Source organism: Diadema setosum, chromosome 21 (genome assembly GCF_964275005.1).
Source record: "Diadema setosum chromosome 21, eeDiaSeto1, whole genome shotgun sequence".
Taxonomy (NCBI): Eukaryota; Metazoa; Echinodermata; class Echinoidea; order Diadematoida; family Diadematidae; genus Diadema; species Diadema setosum.
Genome location: NC_092705.1, coordinates 7,304,481 through 7,332,405, shown reverse-complemented (window position 1 = coordinate 7,332,405; position 27,925 = coordinate 7,304,481). Strand labels below are relative to the sequence as shown.

Sequence of the window (27,925 nt, the reverse complement as noted above, 5' to 3'; positions counted from 1 at the left end):
ACCTCATAGGTGTCCCCTTTTTTTTTTTCAAACAAAAAGAAGAGGTAATTCGGTTTCTGAACAGGAACAAATCATAATAGAAATCTTTGGGTAGAGCCACGCTGCGTTGGAATTGTGTGTGCTTGCATCTGCGCCAGTGAGTGAGGGAGGGAGTGTATGTTTTGTGTGTGTCCACATTTTGCTGAGCGTGTGCAATATTCATATGCTCATCAAATAAAGCTACTAACTGTGCGTATTGTGTGTGCATGAAGTTATTTCAAGTTCAGTAAAGGGCGCGGCGATCGTGAAGTTTATAACGCCATATGCACTGGAAGCAAAATCCTGTAGCTTCACCTTCTCAACGTAAGCGTTAACTGGTACAGATCTCCATCTACTGCCGACGGAAAGACGTCCTATATCACCCCGCCGAAACAGAGACGAGGAAAGACTTTCGGTGAGGCGGTTTTTTCGGCTGTAATCAGGAATAATGTACCAGGGACATCCAGATTATGGCGTCCAAGGGTGGCTGGCGCACCCCAAGAACGGGCACAGCTTTTCGCGGGTCCACTACGTGAAGTTCCTCGCCTCACGTAGAATGGGTGAGGAGGAACCCAGTCCACAACAGGTGCTAAACGAGGTCAGAAAAGTCATCCACGAATACAAATGTTTCAAGTACAGACCAAGGAAATACTCCATCTGTATATCGTCACGTGATGTCCTCGTCAGGGAACTTGGTATGTATGGCTCTCATCAAATACAGTGACTGCAACAGGTGTACCATTTAAGCAGATGTATATCTAGATAAGACTAAAATTACAATTGATTAAATAGCAGATATAGGCCTTTATATTGATTACAAAAAGACATGTAAAAAATTACATTGTAGACAAGAGTTCCACCCCCGCTATGCGTTATGGACTATAAGTAGATCTATAAGTAACATGATTAAGTTTAGGTGGCCTTGGAATTAGGATTAGGGTTAGAGTAAGGGTAACATTGATCTCGGTGTCCTAGGGTAATGCGGATTTCAGAGGAAGCTCATACAATGTAGATCTGTGAGTATAATATTGGGGGTACATAATAATGGAATTCTTTCCGACATGTAAAATGTGCACTGTATAAGCCTGATTTAAGTTTAATTGTGTTTGTGTTCAAAGAAGTATATAGAGTTTAATGTTGTACCGCCATCATTATTCCATCAGAACCATCTCATGATTTGAAGATCTTTTATAATTTGCAGGAGTGTCGTTATTGATGGCATTTTATAAAAATGAAAAGTCTCTTATAGTGCGATATTGTGCGACATCAGTGGACATTATTTTATGTGTTACATTGTGACGCCATCCGCTCGGCACTCGGCTGTCACAGAACAAGAGCCATTGTCAAAGTGATAACTCCACGCCCTTGTTACAATGTAGGTGTGGTCTATCGTTTCTATGGAAAGTTCACCCATAAATCAGAAAATTACAATAAACTTTGACCTTGTTGAACGATGACTTAATACTGCTTGGAAGAGAGAAGTAGAATATGACTGTATGTAGACCTACAATGTACAGTCTTAGGCGCCAAACAGGCGCTTATAGAAACACCACAAGATAAATGATAGTTGAATGCATTATTCCTCTTAAATCTTTTCCAAATTCAAATTTTTTATGTCAAGATGTAATGATAAAATCAAGAAGTGAATAATTCAGCCTTGATTTTTACATAGTGTAAATACATGTAACATAAATTCTGTGTTCATTTACGGTCAATGGCACCATAAGAATAGTTATGAAAAGAATAAGATAAGATTTCAACCACTGTTTTTCCAAAGATATTGCAGGGCTGGAAACCACTTTAAAGGAATTCATAGTTTTGGTTGACGTGAGGATTCAGTTTATAACTTTTTTTTTGCCAGATGCTTACCTGTATAAACCACCACGTCACCACTCTGAAATGTTGAAGAGCATAATTATAATTCTAAGAGAAGTTCAAAATTCATTTGATAAAAATTGGGGATGAAACGGCCAAGATATCCAAAAACAAAGTAAAACAAAGTGATCCTATAATAAATGGCGGGTCCCACCTTTCATTAGGATCGCTTGATTTTGGATATCTAAGCCATTTCAAAAACAATTTTCATCAAACAAACCTTGAATTCCTCTTAGAATTAAGTCCTCTTTCATATTTCAGGCGGGGTTTCTAATTATTTCAAAAAATTATCATCGAAAAAGTTGGAAACTTGAAGCCCCACCTCGAACAAAACTGTGCCATCCCTTTAATTCCTGTTCTGTGGATTGCATATTTTCATGTTATAGAGCCTAAGGTGTACACACCACATACCGTCACGCTAATGATTGTGATTTACCATGGCTGTGTGGACACACAATAAAACACGACGCCTCACATACCAACTGTTCCCCTTGAGAACACTCTTGTAAAACATGCTGTATAAAATCAATATAATATTTAAGAAAGTGCTGCATCGCGCACCTACTGTAGGAATTGCATGTCAATGCAGAAAACAAAGAAGCTAATAGGCAGCATGATAAAGCAATGATTCCACGAGTACAAATTTACTTGAGCCTTCCTTTACGAAAGTTTTTGAGTCATTTACAGGTAAATGGTCTTCCATGGGGTCCACTTGTATTTTACTAGGGCGGATCACTTCGTTTTCACTTCATTTTTATGATCAACCATGCAGCATAACAACATATACACGTAGAAATCCAACAACTTTGACGTTTATTCATTTTCTATGTTTTGGAGATACACCACTGTATAGCATCTTGTCACATGATCCTTGCTGTATACATTTATACATTGCATATACGTGATGAACAATACAGTTATCAATATGGACACTGCTTATTTTTCATCTTATTTGTTTATTTGTTTATTTTTGTGTTATTTGAAACAGATTCCTAAATATCTACCCCAAATACTGAGTTTAAAGGAATTACATGTATGTAATGCAAAATGCGTTGATCCATGATACCCTCAACATCACTAAGTGGAGAAAAGAAAATATCTAAATTCGTTCCTTATATATCATTTTAAAAAAATCTACAATATTTCTTTTTCAGATTACTTGGATATATCTACATTCAAAAACCGTCCGAACAAAGATTTTGCTCGTAATAGCCTCATCTGTCAAATCAATATAGTCTAACATTTACACTAACAGACTATAAAGACTCGAATTATGATTTGTTTATAACAAAAGACATTGGAATGCACCTTCACTGGACTGAGCATAACCTTCATATTTCCATAATATGACTATAACAAAAGACAATGTAGGAAAACATGCAAGTTATGCTCGGTCTATGGGACGATGCATTTCAACGTCTTTTGTTAAAAGAGTACTTTAGCCATGATTGACAGATCAGGTCACAAGCAGAAACTTTGTTTGGAGGCTTTTTTTGTGGGCGTATCCATGAAATCTGAAGAGAATAGAAAAATTACAATAGAATTTATGGAACGCATTTAGATATCCGTTTCGCAGCGTAGGTGGTGCTGAGAGTTCCATGATTCAACGTATTATGTCATCATGCATTTGCACCACGTCCTTTAACAACTGCCCCAAGGTAAAACTTTGATGTAATTCCCCGATAATGAAACAGTGATGATCAAAATCATCATTTTAATTAGCATTATTGTCTTCTCTTACTATACACCAACAATAGCCTACACCGTAAGAGGAAAGAAATGGTTTTCAATCGGGTATTTGTCTTAAAGGGACAATACTGTACACTGCAAATGCATGTTGACTTTACTGAATCATAACATCCCGATTATCATATAGCCATTAGCTACACTGTATGTTGCCAAAAGAATGTCCAAATATGTGCCTTGTATTTTATAATAACATTTCCATCTTTTTCTTCACACCACATATACCCCCCCCCCCAAAAAAAAACCAAAAAAAAAAACCAAAAACAACAACCAAAATCAAAACTAAGATTCTGCTTGTGACACCACCAGACGATCACTACTTTTTTAATAAAGTACTATCATAAACAAAAGATAGTGGAATGCACCTTCCCTTAATATAGACCAAGCATAATTTTTCATGCTCCACTGCAATGTAACATGGAATATGCAAATTATGCTCAGTCTATAATTCAGGGGAAGATGCATTCCAATGTATTTTGGTAATCATATAGTACTTTACCGATGATTGACAGATGGCGTCACTGGCAGAACCTTGGTTGGAAGGTTTTTATTATTTCTTTATCTTTTTTTTTTTTTTTTTTTTTTTGGTGGGCATATCCCAGGACTCTTACATGCTAGGCACAAAAACTGTCAAATTACATGCACTCATCATTTTGGTGTGCGCCTTACTTGTTTCAAATGGACTTACACACTATCCGGTGTCAATTTACCTGTAATTTTGTATGGCTGCTGTAATAGTGTTCCATGTACTGTACATCACTTCTGTCAAAATTCCCACGCATCACACGTAAAAATGCATTAGGCAGATTGACTGATTAAATTTGCATCGTTTTCAATGTAATGACAAGGTTAATCGCTTTCCGGATAATGAAATGGACTCATTATGTTAATGTCCGAGATGAATATCTATATATAAGGTACAGTCTGTAGACAAACATTTGCGATATATCTCCCGAGCCACCGTCAAAATAACTTCTCTATAACAATATTTCATTTCTTTTTTAGTATTTGTGTCGATGGTACTTGTACATGGTAGCCTACATGGTATCCGGACTTATTTCCAGAATGTAAAAATAAGAGAATGCTTACGTGTATGTCCTCATACATAAGGAAAGAGGGCTGAATAATTATTCTATCATGTCATTAGATATTCGCAGATAAATCGATCCTAAAAAAGATGTGAATATAACATAATTTGACAGGAGATATATGAAACTACCTTAATACAATCTCATGATATGACAGTACACCACTCTCCATGGTCTTTCCTGTGTACTTACAAAATAGGACTGTAAAAGTTTCTATAATGATTATACAATTGTACATATTTTTAGGCATGTAATTTTACAAGTTGATGAATGATGAAAAATGGACGCTATTATACGAATTCATCAGAATATCACTTGATACAGGCCCAAGCTCATAAACAATGTACATGTCCTTCATTAGCTATTCTCCAACTTTTCATTGACATGTTTCAATCTTTCGTGAAGTGCGTGGGATAATAGTGCATGGAGCAGGCTTCCATGCTCTGCAATACATGCATGCAGAGCAAAGTGAATTTGTCAAATTATTAAAGGTCCAGTTTACCTTTGGGAGCAGTGATTTCAAAAATGTTCAAGATATCACATTTGATGCATATGTGTAGGTCTGTTGTATCATAAAACATCCTACCATATGAAATATTGGCAATAAAACCTAAAATATAAGGAGATATCAGGGTTTTTCTCAGTAAACCGTAACTGTATACGGTTTAATCTGGAAACATTTTTATTATAACTATTGTTCACATTTTGTGTATTTAACAACACTTCACATCAATTATACGCATTCAAATTTTGACAGTGGTTGTTTCTATCCCTAACTCACATTTTAGAACTATTTTAAAGCACTAATGCTTTCACCTGCAAATGGTAAATTATGCCTTTAATAACCATGGCAACAGAGTTATATTCTTAGGTTAACAATGATATTTGGTGATAGTTTTATAAAAAATAGTCGACAAAATAGTATAAGAATGACTTACAATGTAGTGTCATATTGCGTAATTTTTGGTTTGACGAAACCCCATGGGATCAGGAGGCAATGCCGTATACAAAATACACTATTAATGACTGGTATAGCCTGCATGCTGCGAAATCACAGATTTCCTAATTTCTTTCTTGCTCCCGCATTTTCACACGCAAGCATTTATGAAATAATTGTAAACAAGAATTCAGATACAGAAGGAAACAACTCACAGTCTTATATATGGGAATGTCAAATGAGTTAATTTCGTGTTCTCTTATCTCCATCAAGAGCTGATAATGTGCGCGAAGTTGTAAAAAGTATTTTTCCTCCTTGTAGTCATTAAAGCAATCCAACAAAAACATTGTTCCAGTTTGTACTTTTAGGTTCATACATCGTCATAACATGGTTCCCCTTTTTCTACCAAAAAAAAAAAAAAATCAAATAAACAAAGAAGGACAGAGTGTATCATGCTAGCAATGAACAACAACCCTTCATCATTAAAAGATAAATGTATAGTGACGATGATTACGTAATCAAGTCGCCGATGATGTCATAATCTACTCTATTGATCCATTACAAGGGTATGATGGAGTACTATAGTATTGTCACTTGAACAGCTCAGAATATGACTCGAAAGAAAGACTCTTCGTTGGGAGTTGAAAACGCGCTATCAACAGAGGGAAAGATGTTTGGATCCATCAAAATTAAATCTGCTGGCCACTATCACTAAAGTTTCATCTTATATCTTGTCTTTCTTTCCATTCATGAAAAATATATAAATTCACTAACAATAATCTCAGTGTTAGAACGGTTACAGCTCGTTATTCCGAAGGTTCGTTATTCCGAATGCTCTTCAGTCCGAAGATTCCTTATTCCGAAGGTTCGTTTTTCCGAATTTCATTTTCGGATGAACAAATCTTCGGAATAACGCCACAAATGTTCGGACGAACCCTTTTTCATTTTCGGATTAACGAACCTCTATAGGTATAGGGAATTTGCGTGTTTCGGATTAACGAACCTTCGGAATAACGAACCTTCGGAATATCGAACCTTCGGAATAACGAACAGCACCCGTTAGAACAGATGTTAACTGTCATTTCTATAGTTTTGGTATAATGTAGAACCCACAGTTAAAGGGATGGTATACACGATGTAGTTTTGGTGGAGACTGATATTAAGGTTTTAACTTTTCGTGAGATTGTTAGAAATTACTTATGAAATATCAAAAAGCATACACTTCTAAGAAGAATTCAAGTTTACTTGATAAAAACTTGATCTTAAAATGGCTGATATATCAAAAAAAAAAAAAAAATTCCGAATGCTCTTCAGTCCGAAGATTCCTTATTCCGAAGGTTCGTTTTTCCGAATTTCATTTTCGGATGAACAAATCTTCGGAATAACGCCACAAATGTTCGGACGAACCCTTTTTCATTTTCGGATTAACGAACCTCTATAGGTATAGGGAATTTGCGTGTTTCGGATTAACGAACCTTCGGAATAACGAACCTTCGGAATATCGAACCTTCGGAATAACGAACAGCACCCGTTAGAACAGATGTTAACTGTCATTTCTATAGTTTTGGTATAATGTAGAACCCACAGTTAAAGGGATGGTATACACGATGTAGTTTTGGTGGAGACTGATATTAAGGTTTTAACTTTTCGTGAGATTGTTAGAAATTACTTATGAAATATCAAAAAGCATACACTTCTAAGAAGAATTCAAGTTTACTTGATAAAAACTTGATCTTAAAATGGCTGATATATCAAAAAAAAAAAACAAACAAACAAAGAGGTCCTATAATAAAAAGTGTGACCCACCTTTCATTAGAACCACTCTCATGACTCTGATTTGTTTTGGCTTTGGATATCTCAACGATTTTCATCATAATAAACTTTGCATTCTTCTCAGAAAATATTTTGTATGCTCTTTGTAATGTTCATGTAAGTGTTTCCTAATTACCTCTCCTAATATTTCTCATAGAATATTGAGCTAGAAATGAATGTATTATATGCCATATTAAAAGTAATTTAATTGGCTATCGACCTGGTAGATCCATAAAAGGGAAACTTTACTCATGAGTGAACACATTCGTTTTAGGCACAAAAATAAAAATTGCAAAGATGAACAAGTTTTTATTCGTGCGTACAATTGTAAGTGATCTTCCATAAAACATTGACAACAAAAGACAAGTTTATCACAATTGAACATGAATGAATTAAAACATGAATTAATTTGCAAAAATAAATCTATGATCTCTTTTATGTCTTCGGAGCCCAAGAGATAAAGAAAGGCTAAAAGTGGTAGAAGGAAATGACGAATCTTTTGTCAAATTCAAAATCAAATGGCTGCGTGAGGGAAAAACCAATATTAACAATAGTGGCAAACATTTTAATTGTTATTTCAAACAAGGACACTTGATTGTAATATTGGGTACTTGTATTTGTCTTATGAATTCCTAATTCCTAAATCAAAAGAATGAGATGAAGAAACGTTGTCCATTTAATCACCTTCTTTGGCTTTACTCCCTATGCCATTGGAAGTTGGAATTGACAGAAAAATCTTGTTTTCCTCTTGTTATTTCCCATTTTGTTTTGGTTTGAGGCTATAAAATAACGAAACCTTACTTTTGCTATTTCATCCATGTCTCTCATTGTGTTAAATTGGCCCTTTGTTTTCATTGTTATCTTGAAATGCATTTGCCAATGACAACACATACATTTTTGCAATTTTTACTTTTGAACTCTGGAAGGCAAAAACGAATGTGTTCACTCATGCGTAAAGTTTTTCTTTAAAGCTACCTACCCGGTTGATAACCGATAAATTACCTTTAATATGGTAGAGTAATAGAGTGATCTAAATCATCTATGAGAAATATGAACTTGAAAAAGCGTTTCCTTTTTGTTGTTTTTGTTGCTGAGCGCACATTGAGCCATTCACACTCTGCTTCCAATGTATAAGTCCAAAGCTATGCACTAAGTCTACTCGTTACAATGTCTTCATTCATACATAGTGTACATAGGCCTACATCAACGTAAATCAAGACTTTATTGCCAAACCGTTGCAACTAATTGATGCTAAAGATACATTTCCATGCATTCACAGAAGGAGCAAATTTTGTGAAGACGTGCGTGCAAACGAACGGAATAAAGACTTGTGAGAGCATAACGTCACCTATCTCACATGCATATATTTATGCAGTTTTCATTGTTTCATGATCAAATTTGCAGTTAATTCCGTAACTTTCTCTGTTTTTGTACTATTCTAGTAAAAATCAATCAATCAATAATCCTGTTCATTCGATATCACTCTATTGAGTCAACTTGATCGTCGGGGTGAACTTAAAACACACACACACACACACACACACACACATTGTATGATCTGGCACAGTGTGCGCACCTGACTTTCAGACGTTTGGGACAAAATGCAGTGTTAAGGACCACTATCATATATGACTCATCCACTGCACACCGCCATAGTGGACCACGCCCTATACGCCCACGTGCAATGGTTATCCATATGTTAACGTTGTATGCATGCATGCAGGACCTTTGTTCAATGGTTGTAAGTGCATGCAAAAATTGGTCAACGTATAAAACTTTTCTACAACAGTTACGGTCAGCGTAATAAGACATCGCTTGGTTCACGTATACGAGCGTAGACTACGGAGAGGCAAATCAATGGTTAAAGAAGAAATACACTCCAAAATTCGTTCAATTTCAAAAGAAAGAGAAAAAACTCCCTGCAGAACAGTTCAAAAATTTTAAAAATCGGATAAGAAACGAAAGTTATGACATTCCGAAATTTCCAACACTTCTTGACCAGTCGTTAGAAATTTCAATTACCAAGTTGATGCCATGCTCTCACAAATTGTTATTCACTTCATGTACAGAAATCCCCCCCCCCCCCCAAATCTCATATTTCAGCTGTATCAATATAAAACTGGCCTTAAAGGGGAAGGCTAGTAACTGATCAGTGGGAATCGGTGGAAATACTGGCAGATGATTGTTCCAATCCTTATGGGATTCATTCAAGAGTTCATTGTATATCTATTGTTGTGTGAAAATGATTTGCTTCAGAACGGTCTCATATTCAAGTAATGTGCAGATTAATGCTCCGTCACTGACCAGGGACGCTAACCTGGAAGCATTAAACTGCACATTACTCGAATATGAGACCATTCTGAAGCAAATCATTTTCACACAACAATAGATATACAATGAACTCTTGAATGAATCCCATAAGGATTGGAACAATCATCTCCCAGCATTTCCACTGATTCCCACTGATCAGTTACTAGCCTTCCCCTTTAAAACCATCTTAAATATAAAAGAACAAATTTTACCTGTGATAAAATATGGGAATATGCTTTTATCTGTATTAGCTAAAAGAAATAACTTTTTTTTCAGAATTTCATATATTAACATACGTGTAAAAAATGTGACGGTATGACATCATCATTTGCTCATTTGAATATTCATAAGGATTGGTCGAGAAATGTTTTCAAAAAAGGGGGATATTTCAAACTATTATATCTTCCTTATTGCTTATCCTGTTATTGTCATTTTTGAAAGGCTCAATAGAGATTTTTTATTTTTATTTTTGAGGGTTTTTTTTTTCCTTCAAATTTTTGGGATGGATTTCCTCTTTAAAGGAAATCAAGGCCCAAATATAAATGCGGATCGACTGAAAGTGTCAATATTGGTAGAACTCTTCAGTGAAAGTTTGGGGAGACTCGGGCAATCGATTAAAAAAAAAAAGTGATCTTTTTTTTCAAGTTAATTTTAAAGGTGTCATCATTGCTTGATAGAGAGACTACTGCACCTCATGACGTCATTTTGGACATCAATTATCTATAAAGAAATTATAAAGAAAACTCAACATAATTCTATTTTCTAGCATAAGGAAAGAGCACTTACCTCTTTCAGAGAGCAGGGGGAATAATACTACCTTTAACATACGTCAGAGACATTTCGATAGAATGTGTGCTTTTCATGAAAACTGGCATTTTGCGGAATTCTCAAACCGATGTGTTCTACTAATATTGCTGCTTTCACTCAATCCACGTTTTGGGATTTGGTTTTCTTTCAGAGATAAAGCGTTTATAACAAAGATTTATGGCAAATAATGATTACCACTGAAGAGGTCACAGTATTTGGGAATGAAGCCTTTGGGAATGAAAGAGATACTGAGCACATTATATTGTTACCTGGTCCGTAAATATCTTCCAAAACATTTGATTGAAAATCGGGTCAAAGATCTTCAAGCCCCTGTCAGTCCATTCTTCATTGTTGACTATAGAGAATTATTTGGGAGTAAGATTTTGATAGTGCTAACACTGTATCAAATGGAGCTTTGTTCCTTCGTTTTTAGAGATGCATTCAACAGGAGTGGAAAAATGTCTCACTCACACTTTTGTATGTCTAGCTCTTTTCGTGTGCCAATGATCTCTATTGTTACTTAAGTTTACTCTTCTATTGAAGCTATCCTCTCAAGAAGACCATTATGTTGGTATAATGCTCTGCTTCTTAGAATGCGTGAATGTTTAGGGGGTTTTCGGGCACGACAGACGTCTCGGTTGACGATTATCGACAAAATCAGGTTCTGTAACCGAGTTAAGATTGTTTCATCCAAATAAATTATTCACGATTATCCTGACCCTATATCGACGCCTGTGGAACCTACTGTATAGATTTATACGTAGTGAAGTTGATCATGTTGATGTCAAGAGTATTAACGGTACATAATATAGATAAAATGTATGTTTACACGTATATTTGACATTGTATATGATATGTATATATATATATATATATATATGCACGTGTATATAATTTTTATTATTATTTTATTATAGATACAATGTATATTGAGCACCTGTCGTAAAACAAATATTAGACTTGTGTGAGAGCGACGGAATGGAATGCAGTCCCCAGGGTTTATAGTCCATCTCTCTAGTTTCTTTCTACATGTACGAAAATCTATCTAAAATAAAATCGAAAGTGACAATTCAATTGCGTGCATGAATAGATCATTCGATCTATAGGCCTATAGTAACAACAGAGGGCATAAATACAATGGCATGACATTAGGACCTACCTTTTCCTTGTGCTCCCTTTCTTTGAAAGTTAAAATAAAACACCGAAAAGAAAACGTGATTCTACGAAGAAAAAGAAATCGCCATATTGTTCTGCCTACTCAAACGATGGCATTACATATTTCCATTTCAATATATAATCCAATCTTCAGGACAGAGATCTTAAACTCTATATCGCGAACTGGAACACTAAATATGATATTTGTAGACCAAACAGTTAACCTGCAAACACAACCTAGATTCGTGTATATGCTTCTTGTACCGTATCCGGGCAATTACCCCCCGAGGGCAATTACCCCCCGGCTAAATACTGGTTAGTGGTAAGGTTAGAGTTAAGATTAGGGTTAGGGTTGGGTTTAGTGTTAGGAGTTTGGGTTATGGTTAGGATTAGTTTCAGGATTAGGATTAGGATTAGGGACAGGGGAAGGGTCGGGGGTAATTGCCCAGGGGGTAATTGCCCTAGACCCTTCTTGTACGTTTCTTTCACACGTGAGTAGTGCATAATACATGTGTATATGATTTCGATGCAAATGAATATTGTTTGCAAATTACACAAGGGCAATCACATTAAAGGGAGCATGCAGTATTGGTTGAGACCTACTTGTACAGTAATATCAGGTTTCTAACATTTTTTGGTGAAATAATGAGAAACCTCATATAAAATATGGAAGAGCATGTAACTCTATGAGGAATTCAACGTTTATTTGATGAAAATTGGTTTTGAAATGGCCGAGATATCCAAAAAGAGTGATTCTAATAAAATGTGGGACCCACACTTTATTACGATTGCTTTGTTTTACTTTGTTTTTGGATGTTTTAGTCATTCCATTCAAACCCGATTTTCATCAAATAAACTTTGAATTCCTCTTAAAATGGTATGCTCTATACTAAGTGTTTTCTTGATATCTCGCAAAAAGTTAAAAGCCCAATTCTCATCTCCACTAATACTGTACCATCCCTTTAACATGGCGAGTCCATGAATGATGGGGATTAATGGTATCGTGTCTTATTCGTATGTCTCTTTTGTTTAAAATACACACACGCACACACAGATATGGTTCAGTGTCTTTAATGTATGTCAAGGGTCACTTAGACAAAATGTGTAAGATCAATCACAATAGGCAATGTGAGATTATAGTTTTTCTAACAATATTACTAGATGTCATATTAACAGTGGGGCAAATTATTTGTATAGGGCCCCATTTTCTCTCTCTCTCTCCTTTCGTTCTTTAAAACAACAAACAACAACACATTAACAGACAAACACAGATCAGTCATTTAAAATATGAAAATCGATTGAAGTTTTCCTAAGTGAATATTTCCCGATCAGCATATCTATCTCGAAAATGCATTCCATGTCATTTCATTTCATTGAGACCAAACAGTTAAACTGTTAACAGTTAAATGACATTTCATTTCATTTCATTTCATTTCATTTCATTTCATTTCATTTCATTTCATTTCATTTCATTTCATTTCATTTCATTTCATTTCATTTCATTTCATTTCATTTCATTTCATTTCATTTTCGAGATAGATATGCTGATCTTCCGATCAGCATAATCTATCTCGAAAATACAGAGTAAAAGGTATAAATCCGGCTGAGATAAGTTATCGATGCATTCATGTTACAGCGTGATCGAATGTCATCTTTAAATGTCTGTGTATTTAGGTATATAAAAGGGGGATTCCGAGAAAATGAGTCCAAATTAATCAACACCCTCTCCAGATGACGTGATTGTTTTTGTTTGTTTTTTTTTTAACTTTGAATACAATGTGATTGTGCATATTTATCGCGATGATCATTAGTCATAATAAATGAAAAAGGATTATTGCTATCATCGTCTTCGCCAATAATACGAGTACCGTAGATTGTGATGCAGAGGCAACTGGAAACAATCGCCCGGATTCACGAAGGTGGTATAAATGAAACCATGGTTTAAACTATGGACAAAAACCATGGAGCGCCAAGTGTCGCATGGAATATTTCGTTACGAATTCAGTCATTTCGTCGATGAAATGATTATTTTGTAACGAAATGACAACATTTTGTAACTAAATGAACATTTCGTCCACGAAATGATAATTTCGCTAACGAACGGTCATTTTGTCGAAGAAATGACCAATTTCTTAACAAAATATTCCGTGCGACACTTGGCGCTCCATGGTTTTTGTCCATGGTTTAAACCATGGTTTCATTTGTATCACCTTCGTGAATTCGGGCCATTGAGTTTAAGTTTGTCGTTTCTGCCACACCCGCTCGAAGGTCGGAAACCCATCGCATGATTCACTAAAGGGTGTTGCTCGGGAGAAGACAAACAAATAGAATGATCCTTCCCCACCCTGCCCGATAAAGAAAAAAAGATATTTGGTAACAAAGTTAGAAAATATTGTTTAAAATATGACAGAAAATAGACAAAGTCAATAGGTTACAAATTTCCTCCAAACTGAGTTCACATGTTGCCATCTTCTTCTGATGGTAGATAGGCCTACTTATTTTAAATCGTTGTTTGAAACTTGGAATCAACGTATCGTTTTCTTTGATGCAGTCACAATTATTCAAACCTTGAGATTGATCATATTTTCCTTTAATTCAAGAACATTAGATAGAAAATGATCTAAAAAGAAACAATCTTTATGACACAAGTCTAGTGTCATGGCAGTACAGTCAGCGAATTAAGATGTAATATATCGTTAATACTAAGAAAAAATATGTATTATTAGACCTATGATAGGCGTGGCTATAACATTGTTTATATGTGTGTGTGTGTGTGTGTGTATGTGTGTGTGTGTGTGTGTTTAGGGAGATAGAGAGAGGGACAGACATACAGACAGACAGACAGACACAGGCAGACACAGACACTCTTACCACAAATACTGTATAATGTTTGAATTGTAGATATTTGTTGTTACATGCATGTATACGTGTATTTATAGATATACCCCTATATAATGCCACTATTTTCACATGTCGAATGGTTAATAGCGTTCCACATTCCCGCAGGATTCTGAACCATTCTAGCGGAGCAGCTACTTGATTTTAAGTGCTCTCGACTTTCTGAGGTTTTTATAGGCACAGTTATAGAAGGGGGATCAACTTTGTGCAGTGTTCATATTCATGGGAACCGTCGCGATGGGTCGAACAATCGCAGACGGTTTATCCCCGCGGCAAATACCAGTCTTTGTTGAGGTTCCTCCAAAAGGAACTCCCAGCAGTTGCCCAGAGCAAACGAATAATTTAGTCTAGGAATGATAAATGAATAGGAGTGGATGTGCCGCGGAAACTCCAGGGAGGGGAAACATTCCATTGTAGATCCGATGATAATATGTATACATTCATCTATTCATTTTCTTCTTTACATGAACTTCTCACTTGCATGCTCGCTGTGTTGTGCGTGTAATGACCTCGAGGTGGCATACCCAATTTGTTATATGTCTATTGATGATACAAGGAAATACGTTTTAAAGCACGCACGTACAAACATACACACAGGTATCTATATATATATATATATATAGATATATAGATATATAGATATATATATACATATATATATATATATATACTCCTAGATGGGTCATTTGGAAGACATTTCCATTTGTTTTATATGCAAATTTTAAAATACATGTTCAATGGCAATTTACGCAATGGAGACACGAAAATTGTCTCCTTAATGACCAGTTGTCTCCCTAATGAAGACACTTCCCCCCAATATGTCTCCCTAAGGTGCCAACTAGGGATATATATATATATATATATATATATATATATATATATATATAGATATAGATATAGATATAGATATAATCATGACCATGGTTATACTTATGTATACATAATATACTTGTAATAGGTATGAAATCTGTTACGCGTCCATCTATCAAAAATTGTAATGACACTTTTCGCAGGCTTTGCGATATAGATTAGCTTACGCGTTTTGAAATTCCCTCCAGCTACATACCTCAGTGTTAAATCGCACTGCCCGCACCAATGAATAACAAAAAAAAAGGATATTTCTTATAATATTGTGTCAAATGTGAACGACGTTTCTCCCATGTTACTAATCATTAATTTTAACAAAAGGCATTACAGGGACGCATGCAAGTTGTGCTCAGTCTGTATATACTTGAAGGTGCATTCCAATGTCGTTTGTTAATCATATTGTAACTTCAGCAGTGATTGACAGATGACGTTACTGACAGAGACTTGGTTTGGAGGGTTTTTATGGGCGTATCGAAGTAGTCTGAAGAAAACTTGTCAGACAAATTATCATGAAATGTATGGCACGTATTCACTTGGGCACATACATAAGTTATTGTTATAGGGTATCATAATCAGCATAGCTCAACATGCATTTACAGTGCAGTTTCTTTGGACAAACCTATCAGCAACACCACACAATGACCGTGGTCATTCTTTTTCTGTTAGTTTCTCGAGTATGATGATATGTATGCAAGAAGTTTTTTTTTTTCTTCAATGTATATTTGTTTCCTAAAGCTGGTCAGCTTAAAAGAGTCCATTGTAGAAGTAGGAAAAGAACATTCCTTTCTGTCTTAAAACTCGATTGGACTGGGCATGCTTTTGGTGCTGCTCAATTTATCCCTGTGGCCACCGAGGCCAGCTCTAAATGAAACCCCAAATTGATTTCGGTCTATTTACGATACAAGAAGCTCATTCATTATTCATTATTTTCATGAAATTGATCGATGGCCCGCTAATGATTACCGTCACTGGTTAGTGATCAACAATCCATTGATTTTCAGCCGCGCATCCAGTATCGATCAATAGATTTGTCAGCACTTGCCGTGTCTCGATATTGATTAATGGAGTGTCCTCGTTTTTGACATGCGGGAGAAACATTATTTAGTGTGTCCAAATAAAAAGTGGTCAAAGATATGTTCGTCCATATTGAGATGACAACACATTTCTCTCCTTTTCCGTGTGTGTCTTGTTGCGTACTTATTCTTGTTTACCGATTGATTGTCACTTCTGTGAAATAAGATCCCAACAAAACAAACCAATCAGAACAAACAAGGATTCGCTCGTGTAAAGTTAGTGCCCTAAGTAAAGCTCAGTCACATTTTCGAACCCATCACAAATAATATCAGTGTACGGTGAAAGCAATATTATACTGATTATGTTGAAGCAGTCGTGTGTGACCATGGTGTGAAGATGATTTACATATAAATTAAACACCAGATTGCCGTACCTGCCAGAATGGCGATTAAGGTGAGTGATGATGATAAAGGCAAAATATATTTGCGATGTCGACAAACCGTCGTTGCAATTATTGTATCTTGATCGATAAAAAGAGACCACTTTACCCCAGTTTCCACTTTCTGTTTTTTCTCCCATATACTAGTGTCATAAGTGACACTATTTCATAATGCTGCCAATTTTAAAGATTGAAGCTGTATGATCTTATACACCGTCAGTTCCACTTATTTATTATTGTGTAAAAAGATAATTTAGTGATATGCTGAAAATGATTTATCATTGCTTTTAAAAAGGCACATCTAGGAGAGCTCGGATTGACCGGACTCAATTTTGGCTCATCAAAATTGTTAGAATAAACCTTTTTAAGTGACGGTTAATCACAGTTACATATTTTCATAGATATATTGAAAGGGAAAGTATGATTTTCAAACGTTTGTTATGCTCGACTGTCCTTTAATCTATTGAAATATTAGTCAGCAAAGTTCAACATTTTTTGGTGTTTTTTAAGTGAGCCCTGAAAACGTAATCTAAGGTGTGGTAGTTTACCGCGCGAGTCTGACTCTGTGTATAAGGGCGTATAGAGCGCGTCATATTTGTTATTGTTGTTATGCTTTCTTTTCTGCATAGAAATCTCATTTTCCCACACAGAAATATATTGAAAGTAGCAATAGTCTCCTCCCTTCTGGAATGGGTGAGTGTTGTGTATGTGCGTGTGTTTGTGCGTGTGTGTTGTTGTTGTTGTTACTCCTCTGTTGAAGACAGGCTAGTAAATGCGTCTAATACTCAATATGGGCGGCGCATTTTGTACGATGTTTGAAATTAAAAAAGAAATCAAATATCATGAGAGATCGTCCATTCGAATCAGTACCAACGAATCGAGGTTGTTGCTACCTTGCAGGTCACCATAAAAAGAAGCCCATTAATTGTTGCTCGGCATGCCAAGTTCGGGGGAGGGAGAGACGAACAAACACAAAAAGAATACAAATAATGAAAATGATCCGCAGTCCTACGCCGCGCTGAAGCGAGACCACGTACCGTCTATTGAAGTCATGAAAATTAATTGAATATCTTCATGGAAAAGGTTCTGTTGTATCGAACCACAGGAGGCTTCAACGCTGTGATTTCAATGCATTCGTAGGCTCCAGGAAGTTGTTCCATGCAAGCAACCCAATGTAGGCCTTATTGTTTTTGTACAATGACAAGTCGTGCTAGTGCGATGTAAAAATTTATTCCAGCATTCCACGCTATACAGTCATTAAACCACACTCATCACCATAATAAGATTTTGTCAACGTGGTCACATCTGCCTTAACGCCAATTTGTGTGTGTGTGTGTGTGTGTGTGTGTGTGTGTGTGTGTATGTGTGTGTGTGTGTGTGTGTGTGTGTGTCTATCTGTCTGTGCCTGTGTGTTACAAGTCTCAGACCTGCAACCAAAGTGGACGCTCCCAAACCCCAACACTATGCAACTCCAAAATGGCGGACCATCGTCTTATTCCATTTGTATAGAAACAAGGAAATGCCGCCTTGAGAATGTTTAGTTTAATGTAGTTCATGATCGTGAATTCCATTATAGATTCAACCCCATCTCGAATGTTGGACATGATTTCCATAGAATAAGAGGGACTAAATCCTAAATGTATTTGATAATACACTTGAAGACGGGAAACGGGCATTACAGTGTATTTTTACATTATGCATTGAAATATCTTCTATCATTTATAAGTATGTGGATATTACAAAAAGCATACCAACACAAACTTCCATTTTCTGAGATATGTTGCACCCGACAGAGCAATGCCAGTAGGCCCTACTTCACTATTGTAGTTTCATTCATTCTGAGGCAATCACAATCGTCTGTGATGGTTACTTGTTCTGTGATAAGAATCGCCCGGGGATATTATATATTTATATATTTAGACGGTATAGTTATCCTACATGAATAGAAACACTCTCTTTTGTCATCGCGGATGGACAAATACGACATTTGTTAAACAACGTTCATCATCACTTCTTATGAAATGGGCCTTAGAATCTCTGCAATCTGATTGGTCATCATGCATTAATTTTGCTGCTCCACACTGAGCCGTGCGTCCTGTAAAATCCGAAAGCATGCTCAAGCCTTGTATAGTATTGGAGATGTACCGGACGCATGATGGAAAAACAGGCTGAATTTCATTAATTTAAGGGCACATTTTAAAAAAAAAAAGCGAATGATGCACAGATCTATTTCGTGGATCAGTGAGAATCTGATGCTCTCGTTTATCTGTGGAAACAGTCTAAAACCCACTCGCTGTCTCGTGGGTTTAAACAGTTCCAAAATTACTGATAAACTCGCGCATCCAAATTTCACCGATCCACTCTGTCTCCTGCCCCTGCCTGTGCATCATCTTGTATAATGGACAGTGACCCTCGTGATGGTTACTCCTGCACGTAATAATTGCCGGAGGATTTATTCAAACGGTAATTTACTCTCTTTTTTCTTTTTTCTTTTTGCGTCGTGGCAGATGTTTAAATGATAGGACATTTCTTGAACATCGTCAGCCATCAGATCGTCCTGAGTACGTCAACTCTTTCTTTGTTCTCGCGTTGATATCCGCAATGGCGATAGATCCTACTTTCTGATTTGACCCGCAAGTGTAGAACAATTAACCCATATTATCCACAATTCCCTGAAAAGAACTATTTAAAGTAAATGCATGTTGACTTGCATTTATTAATGATATCCTTAACATCACTTACTGACTTATGTTACTAAATGAATATAAAAAAAAAATGTGCCATATATTTCATGATATCATTTCTATTTTTCTTCAGATTACTTGGATACGCCCACAAAAAAAAAGCTTCGAAACCAAGATTCTGCCCGTAACATCATCTGTCAATCATTGTTATTAAGTACTAATCATTAGGCCTATAATGATTGATATGACACATTGAAATGCGCCTTCCCTAGACCGAGCATAAATTAGGCCAACTACCGCATGTTTCCATGTTAAAACTGGTGTAACCAACAAAAGATAATGCAGAGAAACATGCAAGTTATGCTCGGTCAAGTAATGTGCATTCCAATGTATTTTGTATATAATGATCATGATCAGTGCCTTAGCAATGATTGACAAATGATGTCCTTGACAGAATCTTGGTTTGGAAGATTTCTTGTGGGCGTATCCAAATAATGTGAGGAAAAAAGTCGAAACATTATTATAAAACGTATGGCGCATAATCTAAATATTCTTTTGGTAACATACAAGTGATTTATGATCAGGGTATTGTGAGTCAATCATGTCAATACAAGTCGATATGCATTTTCGCTGCACTGTTCATTTCACGTGGAAATATCAAAAGAGAGATTAAGGACACTTCTGCAATTATCCTTGTGCGTAATAATTTTTTCAAGTTACGCCATGACAGAAATATTGAAATAGCTTCTACAAAACGCTTTATTGATGTTTATTTTCATTATTATCATCTCTCTCAACATCATCTTTTTCATTAAACCATTACATCACTCATGGTTAAATATCACGTTGAACGGATTCAAAATTCAGCATATATTCAAGACGGTCTAAGGCTTTGTTTCTTTATGCAAACCATGCAGTATGATAGTTTGTGTTTTCAGAATGATAGCGCTTATCATGCTGCTGTACAGCAGGAGACCGTGAAGTAAAAAGTTACGATATTATTAATATGATAAAACAAGGGTTTTGCAATAATGTAGATGGATTTTATCTCTATGATGATTTAAATAGAGTTTGTCAAAGCACTGACAACAATAATGAATTCCTTTGTATAGTGGCGATGATTTTTCAGTTTTACCGCCTTGTTTCTGATGTCAATGCTAATATCTTACATCTAAAATCTATCATAATGTATCTTAGTGATAATCTAAGGAAGTCGATAGAGATGTCAAAAATGATGAAAAGATGTGCGCTTTTTATATCTTTTTAAAATCATCCTTCCATTCTTTCAAGAGCCCAAACTATCAACTTTTGGTTCAAATTAAGCCATGTATGACATGAGCTGGGAGGACAAGACTTATTCCTCAAGCATATTCCGTTTTCAATGAAGGTTAAAACAGCTTTTACCTGTATTAACTAAAATTACATGAATAGTAACTCTTAACATAACCTTTGCATTGTCGTCATGAATTGTTGAGAGTATGGTTGTTAAACATGTCTACGTGACAGAACTGTTAAATCTGCAATGGTGTCCATTCTTTCGACACCTAAAAACCAATATTTGTTGTCGACAATCTGTAACGTTAAAAAGGGAACACTGAAATTCAGTACTGGTAGCGTCCATGCAAGTTTCTTAAATCGAAATCAATTCATAAAACATTGCACAAGAAGTTGTCCTGGTGACGTATCATGGTCGCAGATGCATTTAAAAGGCGAGTAACCTGAAATGACCCTTTACGTTACTATAAATACCATGTCCACAGTAGTCATGATCCCTGAGCTTCTGAGTTACTCGTCACCTGTCATCTAGTAAGTGATTATCATCATTTATGCACTGTTTATGTTAATAGGTAAACATGAGAAAAACAAATATTGTACCAGCACATACTTTACTTAAATTGCACTCGAGGGCACTTAACGTAGTCGGGATACGAAAAGGCAAGACAGTATTGTGGGCGTCTTGTACGTGGCAAACAAATGTCTTTCATGAAATTTCTTACTGTCGAAAGGATGAAAAGTCAGACTATTATAGCCTACACGACTTGTCAGAAAAGAGAGAGAGAAGTAATTTTATCCGTAATCAAAGAAAGTATACATGTTGCTAAATCCATTCATCTATATTTTTCCGTTTTCAGTCAGGGAGAATATAATTTCCTTTTGCGTATTAAGAAACCCATTTGGTTGTTGATGATGCTTTGGGTTTGTCATTCTTCGTTTGAAATGTATCTATAATGTAACGACAAGTTCAATCATTACTGAGAAGTCAGTGAAGTATTGAAGAAACATAATTATATTCGTACACTTGAGTTCATAGATTATGCTTTCTTTTCTGCAACAGATACAAATTAAAAAAAAATGTCAGGCTCCTCAACACATAGTGAACGTTTAGTAAAACCATGTTGATATGAATTTGAAAAAAAAAAGAAGAAAAACCCCTCCTTGATTCAAATAATTTGTCATATTTTGACCGATTGAATGACATATTGGATCAGTTTGTAATCTTCGCTCGTCATATTTTACGATGTGAGCCCCACTATTTCGTTGATTTCTTATAGCGATTTGAAGAAAAAAAAAATCCCAAAGGAGCGATTACTACATTTAGAAATAAATAACATCAGCAAAAAAAAAGCAATATACGCACTATAATATACTGCTATTTTACACCAATAACGTACGCCCGAAAAAGCAGTACCTGTGCACTTCCGATTTTTGTCAATGGTAGTGATCATTCATTTCGATTTTTTTTTTCTTTTGGGCGATGTCAGATTAGCTCTAATACTTTTCCACCTGGGCGTCGCCCTCTCCGCGCCCCAAAGTTTTATTGACAAATCTCCTGACGTTTATGATATCTTATTATCAGCACAGGGTTCTTTGTGATAGCGCTTGTCCTTGGCCGTCCTGCTTTTGCAAATAACTTTGATGGGAAAGGTTTGTAAAGTAAAAATGAAACGTCCACACGTTTTTGATGCATGGGTCCACGTATTGGATTTGACAGGTTGTAGAAATGATTAAGCGGCGACGTGGAAAAATAAACATATTTGGAAAGCGTCGGGATAATTCCGACGATGATCTCGATTAGAAATTTTTCACTGTAGGAACAGACCGAAACGAATGACTCTTGGAAAGACAACGTAAATCTGCGTAAACTGACAGAATAATCTGTGTTATCCTCATAAAATTATATTTGTAACATGAATATCAACTTTAGAAAGTTTATCGTTTATCGTCTACTTTCGAAGCATTTACTGATTTCGGAACTTTAACAAAACCAATTTTGAACTGAACCATGAGGTTGCGCGTGTTTCCCGAAGCAACCTGCTTTTGTGACTATGATAAAATACGTTCTTATGCAATTTGCCGAAACTAACGCATATCTGATCTGCTGATGTTGAGATTTGGGCAAGGAGATGACAATATGCGGAGTTGAACTGACTGCGTGCGTGAGAAAATTAGGTAGAATACTCCTGCTATTTCTATTAATACTTCTTTCGGGACATTAATACCACTCCCTAAAGACTGCTTGTATTGCGATGCTATACAATGCAGATCTGTGACCCACAAATTCAAGTTTATTGTACTCTTTATGATAGGGTACAAATCAACGAGCAATCAGAATAAATTGTCTGGTACCTCCCTCCCCCCCCCCTCTCTCTCTCTCTCTCTCTCTCTCTCTCTCTCTCTCCATCTATCTACCACTTCTCTCCTCTATCATTCTCTATTTATCTAGCTGTCTATCTATCTATATCTATCTATCTATCCATCTATCTATCTATCTATCTATCAATATATCTGTCTATCTATCTATCTATCTATATATCTATCTATCTATCAATCAATCTATCTGTCTATCTATCTATCTATCCATCTATCTATTTATCTATATATATTTATTTATTTATCTATCTATCTATCTATCTATCTATCTATCTATCTATCTATCTATCTATATCTATCTTCTCTCTCTCTCTCTCTCTCTCTGCTCTCCCTCTCAAAAGAAGAAGTGAAAAACACCACATTATTATTTAGCATTTTTTTTACGCTCATAATAAAGTATGATATGTTTTTGCCGTCACCGAAGCACAAACGGATAGACACGCATATAGAAGGAAAATATGAATACATTTTTGTAAAAGAGGTAAATTATTTTGAATGCTTACCCTCACCCCTTCCCATGCACCCCGTAAACTTCCCTCTCCCTTTTGTTTTTGTTTTTTTTTTCTTATGGCACATACATGTATAAACACTGTATCAGTGGAAAGATCAGTCATATCTCAACAGCTTTCGTCAAGTTCCACAAGTGAATTGTGCTTGGAAATGATAAAAATTATAACATTGCTCTTTGTACAGTCCTGGACTGTAATGTAACAGTCACATAACCATCTTTGTCATAGGCATGGCCATCCCCCGCTGTGGTCATAACCATCCGGTCCCGCCATGGCCGCATAACAGAGGCCGTACTCCGGCCTCTGTTAATGCGGCCATGGCGGGACCGGATAAATGATTTGGTCTGATTATGGAAAAGAATGTTAATTTACGTTTACATGTACCTGCCGACCAAGTGGTAGCTAAGTAGGTATAGCGTAGGCTACACTGCTACATTAATTGATAAATCGCATGAGATTTTGTAGAAGTTTTGATGGAGTTTAAAATCACTTTTTTTGCGTCTCACTATGTAAATGTATGCGGATGATATAGAAATCCGAATACGAGATGGCCTCGGTTAATCGAGGTCTGACTGTATACTATTATGTATCATGAAATGAAAGCATCTAAACACAACTGAAGTAAGAGGTAAACTCGTTAACACGTCTTTATTGTCCTATGTGCTCGTCATAACATTGGAGTTTCTGTTTTGTTTCTTTTTGGTCCTCCTGTCTGCCAACAGACACTTTCCAAGACGAATCGATCCAGACAAAGTACATCCACTACTGCGTGCACGATGAGGAGTACCCCAACATCTTCGTTTTCGTAGCCTGGTCACAGAGCCAGGGCGTCTTCCTCTGCCACATGTTCTACTGCAACTTCGAGAGTGAGGCAGCTAACCTCAAGGTATGACCCGGAATGAAACAGTGAAGTCTTTATGAAATCACTATATATATATATATATATATATATATATATATATATATACTATACACGTATAAAAATTTATAGAAAAATAAAAGAAGAATTTTCACAAACATTAATGGCTAGATGTATACACCTCGTTTGTTGCCATTTCATGAATTTAGTAGAAAGCAAAAAAGTTAGGTTTGGTGGAGATTGAAAAGTATAAATCAGCAAATTTGAATGAAACTAACTTTCAAAAAGGAATGCTATGATAGAGTTTATAATAATATCATATTGGTGGTAATATATAAAACTACCACAGACATAATATTAAAGCCGTGGGTGAAAACATTTCAGAGGGAATGGGGTTCAAAGTTAAGATGCGCAAAAGCTTGTCAAAGATAAATGAAACAATAGTTTAGTATGAACCAGTGGTGTTTCAGGTCTTTGGGATGGGGGTGGTAGATCTTGTCTCTGAAAAAGGCTTCTTCCAGATTATACATGTATGAATTGCTCTTTGTTTGTTTGTTTTTTATATATGAAAATTATTTCGAAAGTGCGTATCTTTTGTGTGTTTTGTGTTACAGACTTCTTTGGAACTTACTGTTTCCAGCCATTTTTATGTACTAGTATGTTTTAGTTCGCTTCTACTTTGGAACAAACTTCAGAAAACAACATTCAGTAGAAATCAAGGATTCCAGTTTTTATTCTTGTTTGATTCTTAATGGATGCGAGGAAGTTCAAATATAAATCTTCTGATTGCCAAACAATTATTCTTATATTGTTGTTTGTACTTTGCTCGCATTTTAGGTGACGAGTTACGATGTATCGTGAAATTCGAAAATTCAAGAAATTAGTTGAGTGTGTGTGCATATACATATATATATATATATATATATATATATATATATATGTGTGTGTGTGTGTGTGTGTGTGTGTGTGTGTGTGTGTGTGTGTGTGTGTGTGTGTGTGTGTGTGTGTGTGTGTGTGTGTGTGTGTGTGTGTGTGTGTGTGCGTGCGTCTGTTGTGTATGTCATCAGGGTCATGATTTGACAGCGTTGCTTTATTACTAGAGAGAATATTATCTCTCTTTCTCTTTTACCCAAATACATAACAATTCGTGCCCTTGTATAAATGATATTTGATCGTATTAGATTGGCATGTTCCCATTATGTCGCATGACATTCCATCCTCATTGTTTAGCATTCCGTTTGTGATCGCCATATTAGAGTGCGTTCTTTCTAGTGGCGCAAAACCTAGCCAATTGAACATGCTTGATAAATGACACGTATACAGTACGCCAGCAAGCATAAACCGCAACCCTAAAGTTGGAGACCACGCCCTCTATCGGCATTGCATTAAATTTCAGCCGGTACCACAGAAATGAAAAGTAACACCCTTTTTTGTTTGTTGTTTGTTTCATGGATCATTTTGCACACAGGCTGCATTTGCCAATGGCTTCCAGGCAGCGTACAAGGAATGGAAGAGTGATGCGAGGCCACCCCCACGGAGACAGCGAGAAACCTACTCAGAGTACGCCCCTGCCCGCCTCACCCGTGGAGGTATGATCTAACACGAGGAAATAGATGGAATTCAGTTCAGTTCAATCCCATTCAAATAAGTTCAAATCAATTCAAATCAATTCAATTTAAGTCAATTCAATTTCTTTTCATTTCATTTCATTTCATTTCTTTTCATTTCAATTCAATTCATTTCAATTCAATTTAATTGAATTCATTTCAACCTGATTTGATAATATTTAATTCAGTTTAACCTAATTGAACTTAATTTAATTTAAGTTAATTCAATTTAATTTAATTCAATTTAATTTAACTCAATTCAACTCATTCAACAAATCTTATTCGCAATCAACCAAATATAACATGCTTACAGGACTGATAACTGAGTACATAGCAAACTACATGGCATTCACATCAATCTTTAACCCTAGGATATGAAACACAGCTTTTCCCGTATTTTAAAGGAAGTGATTATGTAAGAAAAATAACAATGATTAGATAGGTGTATTTGGAAATGAGGAAATCCACAAAATATGCACTTGCTCTTCTCATTATAACGAAAAATTACACATACAACTTCCTCATATCCAAATCGTTTGAAACAGGAATCACTGCTAAAGGGGACTCTCACCCTTGATACAAAATAATCTTCATGATGAGACAATGTATACAGTCAGTATTTTAAAGGAATGATATTAAAGGCTTTGTGTTGGGACTATAAAATGATAGAAGCCCGGCCATCTGTATTTTATGCGATGTTCTTCACACTCTCACTTTCTGCCAATTTTGGAGATTTTTGCACCGGCATAGAATAGTCGTCGTCGTTGTTAATGTTGTTCATCTGGGCAATGAAATGTGTGATGAGCAAGACGTAGAATAGCAAATATTTTCAACTATTCATACCAATAACTTATAACAATAATTTAGACTAATAGGTGCACCACATTTCCAAAGGAGGCAATCTTGACTCGACCCCACCCCAGCTCCTGAGATTGATCACATGAAAGCAAACTCCGTCCACTCGTGTGAAGGACAGCCAGCTTAATCATGTTCAAAGTCTTTCCCAGCGATTTTTCGTCGTTCATGTAAGCAAAACAATGTTGATACATTAAACCTGTAATAAACCTAGTAAATTGCAATTTTATGGAAGTGCCGAGAAAAAACGGATGTTTTTGCAATTTAAATCTGCAAATCATTAAATTTTCAGTCTCCAGATGTGTCAAGAGACTCGTGGTTTGTCTGTTCTGTTAGCTTTAGATTTCCATCGCCGGTCGTATGAAGCACCAGCGGTCATGGAACGTGAGCAATACCGACCGCCACGAGCCTCCGGCCGGTACGGTAGCCGACGTCCCCGACCACAAAGCGGCCCTCGACCAAACCAAACCATCGAAGTCTACGGCGACCCGCACCAGGGAGGTTACTACTACGACGACGACGACGACGATTTCCTCCCCGATGCCGCCCCGGCGCCACGTGAGAAGGAGGTCGTGTACACCCGTGAGACCTTCCCAGCCCCAGGCGAGGCCTACGACAGGCGAAACGGTATGCGGGGGTCCCCGGCCTACGACGACGGCCTTTACGCGACCAGAGGTGGCCTCTACGGGCAGGTGGATCGCGGCCGTCGGTCACGCAGATACGTCGATAGTGGATACGCACGGGATGACATGCTGTTCTAATTCGACGTAACTCTATAGTAAACGATCGTTTAG

The 27,925-nt window shown here is 36.4% G+C and overlaps 1 protein-coding gene across 1 annotated transcript; it reads left to right on the top strand.

Annotated features, from left to right (window-relative positions):
- Positions 1 to 286: 286 nt before the first annotated feature.
- LOC140244744 (uncharacterized) lies at positions 287 to 27,925 on the top strand. The gene is made up of 4 exons (XM_072324357.1): positions 287 to 713; positions 24,533 to 24,696; positions 26,138 to 26,258; positions 27,468 to 27,925. Exons 1-4 carry the CDS (start codon positions 467 to 469, stop codon positions 27,890 to 27,892), a joined length of 957 nt encoding a protein of 318 aa, XP_072180458.1. The 5' UTR covers positions 287 to 466; the 3' UTR covers positions 27,893 to 27,925.